Source organism: Scomber scombrus, chromosome 14 (assembly GCF_963691925.1).
Source record: "Scomber scombrus chromosome 14, fScoSco1.1, whole genome shotgun sequence".
Lineage (NCBI taxonomy): Eukaryota > Metazoa > Chordata > Actinopteri > Scombriformes > Scombridae > Scomber > Scomber scombrus.
The window spans coordinates 20,295,087-20,299,770 of record NC_084983.1 but is presented as its reverse complement, the minus strand read 5'-3'; the positions used below and the strand labels follow the sequence as shown (position 1 = coordinate 20,299,770).

The window sequence follows — 4,684 nt, the reverse complement described above, 5'->3', positions numbered from 1 at the left end:
TATTGTAATGTAGTTTGGGATTTGTATTGTGACATGTGGCATGTGCAGTTATCACTTGGCTACCAGGGTGCTCCCAAAACCATTTCTACCCCCAAGTGGGCAGAAAACTATTGTGGAAATGATCAGGATGTCGACTTAACATCCAACAGCTCCTGTAAAGTGTCATCTATATCTGTCAAAGTACTGCACTTAGAATCAATGAAAACCCAACAAATTACCTGCATTTGTTAGCCTTTTTTGTTTTTTTACTAAATACCACCATGTGTCCCCTCTTATAGGCTTGAATCCATCTAGAAACCCCATGGAGCAGGATGTGGAGAGCCCAGCCACCATCAGACAACCCAAGTTGCCGAAGCAGGCCTGTGAGGACCTGCCTAAACAGCTGCTGGCACAAATGGAAAGGGCGAAGAGGATCCAGCGGTACGTCCAGAAAGACGGGAAGTGCAATGTCCATCACGGGAACGTCCGGGAGACATACCGGTATCTGACGGACATTTTCACCACGCTGGTAGATCTCAAATGGAGGTTCAATCTCTTCATCTTTGTCCTGGTGTACACGGTCACATGGCTCTTCTTTGGCTTTATGTGGTGGCTTATTGCATACCTTCGAGGTGATCTGGACCATTTATCTGACAATAAGTGGACTCCGTGTGTCAATAACCTCAATAGTTTTGTATCAGCTTTTCTGTTCTCCATTGAGACAGAGACCACTATTGGTTACGGATACAGAGTCATCACGGACCAATGCCCCGAGGGGATACTTCTGCTTTTAATTCAGTCAGTGCTGGGATCTATCGTGAATGCCTTTATGGTGGGTTGCATGTTTGTCAAGATCTCGCAGCCCAAGAAGCGAGCTGAGACACTAGTGTTTTCCACCAATGCGGTCATCTCAATGAGAGATGGACGGCTGTGCCTGATGTTCAGAGTTGGAGACCTCAGAAACTCGCACATCGTTGAGGCTTCTATCAGGGCCAAGCTTATCAAGTCTAAGCAGACCAAGGAAGGGGAGTTCATCCCTTTGAACCAGACGGACATGAACGTGGGTTATAACACGGGAGATGACAGGCTCTTCCTCGTGTCGCCGCTCATCATCTGCCACGAGATAAATCAGAACAGCCCCTTCTGGGATATCTCACAAGCCCACCTGGCCAGGGAGGACCTGGAAGTTGTTGTAATCCTGGAGGGGATGGTGGAGGCCACAGGTGAGACGTCAGATTCATGAAGTCAGAGGCGTTCTGGCCAAATTAAGATGTATTTGTGAGATATTAATACAGATGAGGTCTGCACAAGTACAGGCAGTGTATTCAGTAATTATAGTAAAATCTTTATTTCTAGACACCCACAATAAAAAGTGCATTAAGTGCCATGGCAGAAAATTAAAACAGCCAAACCACAGAACCATTAGGTTTTAGACTCCATTATTCCATAAACCACTAGAAACAAATCATGGTCACATTAGTTTGTTTAAAAATGGCTCCTAATAACAGCAATCACATTTTCATTCTCATATCACAACCTTTTGACTTTGTACCACAAGTCAAATTCGTTATTGTTGGTTTGGCTTCACACATTAAAGTTCTTGGCAGTATGAAAATATAGAATATCACCAATTATATCCTTTAAATAAATGTTTAAAACTGTTAATTATTATTATGTTTGAGTGATTTTACAGCACATATATATATATTTTAAGTGAAAAAGACACAAAAAGGAGTTAGGATACAGTCACTTTACATGTAAATAATCCATATTACAGTTTTCTGTTGCATTTGTGTAATGATATTTTTTACAACCTTGAACTACTGTCGGCAAAAATTAAGCAAAACCTGGACTCCTGAGGGCTGATTGAAATAAATATATAAAGACGATTGCAAATGCTGCAGGTTCGGGTTGAGGGAATCAGCTGAAGCAAGACGATCTGCAAGCTGCTCATCAGGGAGCAGGAGGACTTAAACATCTGGACTGGCAAGAATTGCCGGAAGAAATATGGGGAAAAGGAGATTTAGATTTACAGAAGCATAAGTGTGCAACACCCAAACACATATATTAAGGACAACAGGCTAGAGCACAACCAATACTCCCCCCGCCTAGCCTAATTTTTCCCAAATAAAAGCATGTTTGATCAGATGATGTCGGCTAGCTATTAGAATCTGGTATGATATCATTTGTCTCACTATCAGCCATAATAAAATGAACCAATTACACAATGTCTGAGTGGCATACGTGGACATGTTTTAAAGCAGCAGCTGGAGACTCACAGAGGACTCAGTTTCCTCCAGACAGTTGAGCCTAAAGAGCTCAGTGATATATTAAAACACTATAAATGGCGTCAGAAAGTGATTAAAACACGGGCTAACTGTGGAGGAATGGATGATAAAGGGACTGAGGAAAACTCATGTGCACTGATGAATTATTCATGTCAGTCATGTTCAAAACTAAAAATCCAGAGACATTATGTGTCATTTCACTTCCCAGATTAGAAATTAGCAATATATGATGCATCATGAAACAGGGAAATCCGAAAGCGTTGAGCAACACGACTCGTTGATTCTTGAAGATGTTTAATCTGAAAAGCTTCTTCACTTCTGCCTGATTGTTAGGGAGCTCAGATATTTAATTTCCATAGGGTAATTTACTCTTTCAGGGTTGTTGAGGTCACATGCGGTTGGTTAGTCCTCATGTTTGTTGTGTGACAGTTATTAGTACGGTGGCCCTGAGGTGCAAAACACAACAACAAAACCAAAAATACAACAACATTAGAGAAAGCCCTGCACGTTAGGCTGCATTCACACAAAAATCTGGAAATGTGGAAACTTTCCGGAATCGTAAAATCCTGTATGTGGGTTTTGCAAACAGACTTCCTGGATTGTAATTCATTGTCTCACCCCAAACATGCCCCCAGCTACAAGACCTTCTGTGTCGTAGTGTCACATTGTCAGATTTGGTGTGAATGCAGCCTCAGTCTTCTTGTCTGTCATGTGGTCCTGAGGTGCAAAACACAACAATTCTCGATTGTGATTGGACAGTGTTCAACAGTGAACTGAAGAGGCCTTTTGGATGAAATGTCCTCATAAATCAACAACTCCACTTGCTACTTGACTCAGCACTTTTGGATGTACCATTCATTAACTGGAAGACTCCTCACAGACCTTTATGTTAGCCCCTTAAGCTTACTCATCTTACTAATATTATCAAATTAAGTCAAGGGAAGTTTATTAATAAAGCCCATTTTTTTTTAAAAGTTGGCCAAAGTGCTGTACAATCATTGGGGAAAGTACAGTAGCTCTATTAAGTAGTCGTAATTGAATAATAGGAAAAAAATATTTGACTTCCCAAAGAAAAGTTAATGTTTTCCCTTTTAGAGATTACATCATATCTTTTACACAACTCCTCATGAAACTACATCAGATTAAACAGCAAATGACTCACGTAGATTCCATTAAAATATGACCCTGCAACATCTTAAAATACACGATGAATAGCACAGGTACGTAACATTACTTGACCTATTTGACCAGAACAGATTTGTGTTAATAACACTTCAGTCAGCCAACTCACGTGGATTAGATTATGTAAATGTAGAATATGTACAGCAGCATTAATCTTTGCCGTCTCTGATCTCGTCACTCCCCACGAGAAACATTAAGCTCAGCACAGCAGGGAGTTGGGAGTGATGATACTAACTTTGCCCTAAGGGGAAGGTAGACACAGTGCCTGCAGGTGGATTGCGGATGATGGAGCAGCTGTACGATTTAAGTATGCCACCATGATAAAAAAGGTGCATTGGATACATGTAGCAGCAAGAGGAACGGCTACATGCATGAATAGATATCACAGGAAGAAACAAGAAAAAATGTTTGTTTTTGGTTTATTTTTTGTAATTTGGATGAAACTTTTTAGGTGGCCCACACTGCAGTTTTTCCATAAACGTTTCCACCTCAGCCTTTATTCTTAACTGTTTCAGGTATGACGTGCCAGGCCAGAAGTTCATACATTGGCAGTGAGATCAAGTGGGGCTACCGCTTCACACCAGTCCTGACTCTGGAGGATGGCTTCTATGAGGTGGACTACAACAGTTTCCATGATATCTATGAAACTAACACACCCGCCTGCAGTGCCAAAGAGCTTGCCGATATGACCAACCGCTCCCGCTTGCCCCTCACCTGGTCGCTGGCCAGTAAGCTGAGCCAACAGGGGCTGCCAGAGTCTGAGCAGGAGGGTCAGGAGACAAAGACCAGACTGGAGAACCAGGGTAAGAGCCAGCAGACGGAGAGAAACGGAGACATTGCCAACGTAGAGAGTGAGTCTAAAGTGTAGCGAGTGTGATAAAATAGAGGAGGTAAAGACAGGATGGACACACATGCTTGCAGAGCACAGATCAGAATTTGAGGCACTAAAGTGAGGACCAACGAGCACAGTAGACCAAGTATCCCTGCACCAAGAACCGCTTCTTCTCAGTGATTCACAGTAACCCCCAAAAACAACAAAACATGTAGACATGTGGCCCACCGCTGAACTGAAAACCCTTTGCGGCAAGTGCATGTTTCAAATATCATGTGATGTCCTCCTGATCCTGATGAGATTCCTATTATTTTTTCTATTAAAATATTCTTAGGGGCATTTGCATAAGTATTTTTGTATATACTATAACATGTTTTGAATTCTTTGTTTTGTTGCGGTGTGA

The 4,684-nt window shown here is 41.8% G+C and overlaps 1 protein-coding gene across 2 annotated transcripts; it reads left to right on the top strand.

The window, feature by feature from the left end:
* Positions 1–295: 295 nt before the first annotated feature.
* Positions 296–4,317, top strand: kcnj6 (potassium inwardly rectifying channel subfamily J member 6). 2 transcript variants are annotated; one of them, XM_062432701.1, is made up of 3 exons: positions 302–1,202; positions 3,965–4,205; positions 4,260–4,317. In XM_062432701.1, the coding sequence occupies exons 1-3, from the start codon at positions 302–304 to the stop codon at positions 4,315–4,317; spliced, it is 1,200 nt and encodes a 399-aa protein (XP_062288685.1). The 2 variants fall into 2 exon arrangements, with proteins under 2 accessions (XP_062288686.1, XP_062288685.1); XM_062432702.1 differs by having other exon boundaries at positions 296–1,202; positions 3,965–4,317.
* The last annotated feature ends 367 nt before the right edge of the window (positions 4,318–4,684 follow it).

Excerpts from the sequence above, each read along its gene's own strand:
- kcnj6 (XM_062432702.1), top strand. The coding sequence starts at position 302 with ATGGAGCAGGATGTGGAGAGCCCAGCCACCATCAGACAACCCAAGTTG. Across the intron at positions 1,203-3,964 it reads GGGGATGGTGGAGGCCACAG|GTATGACGTGCCAGGCCAGA; the intron begins GTGAGACGTCAG and ends TAACTGTTTCAG.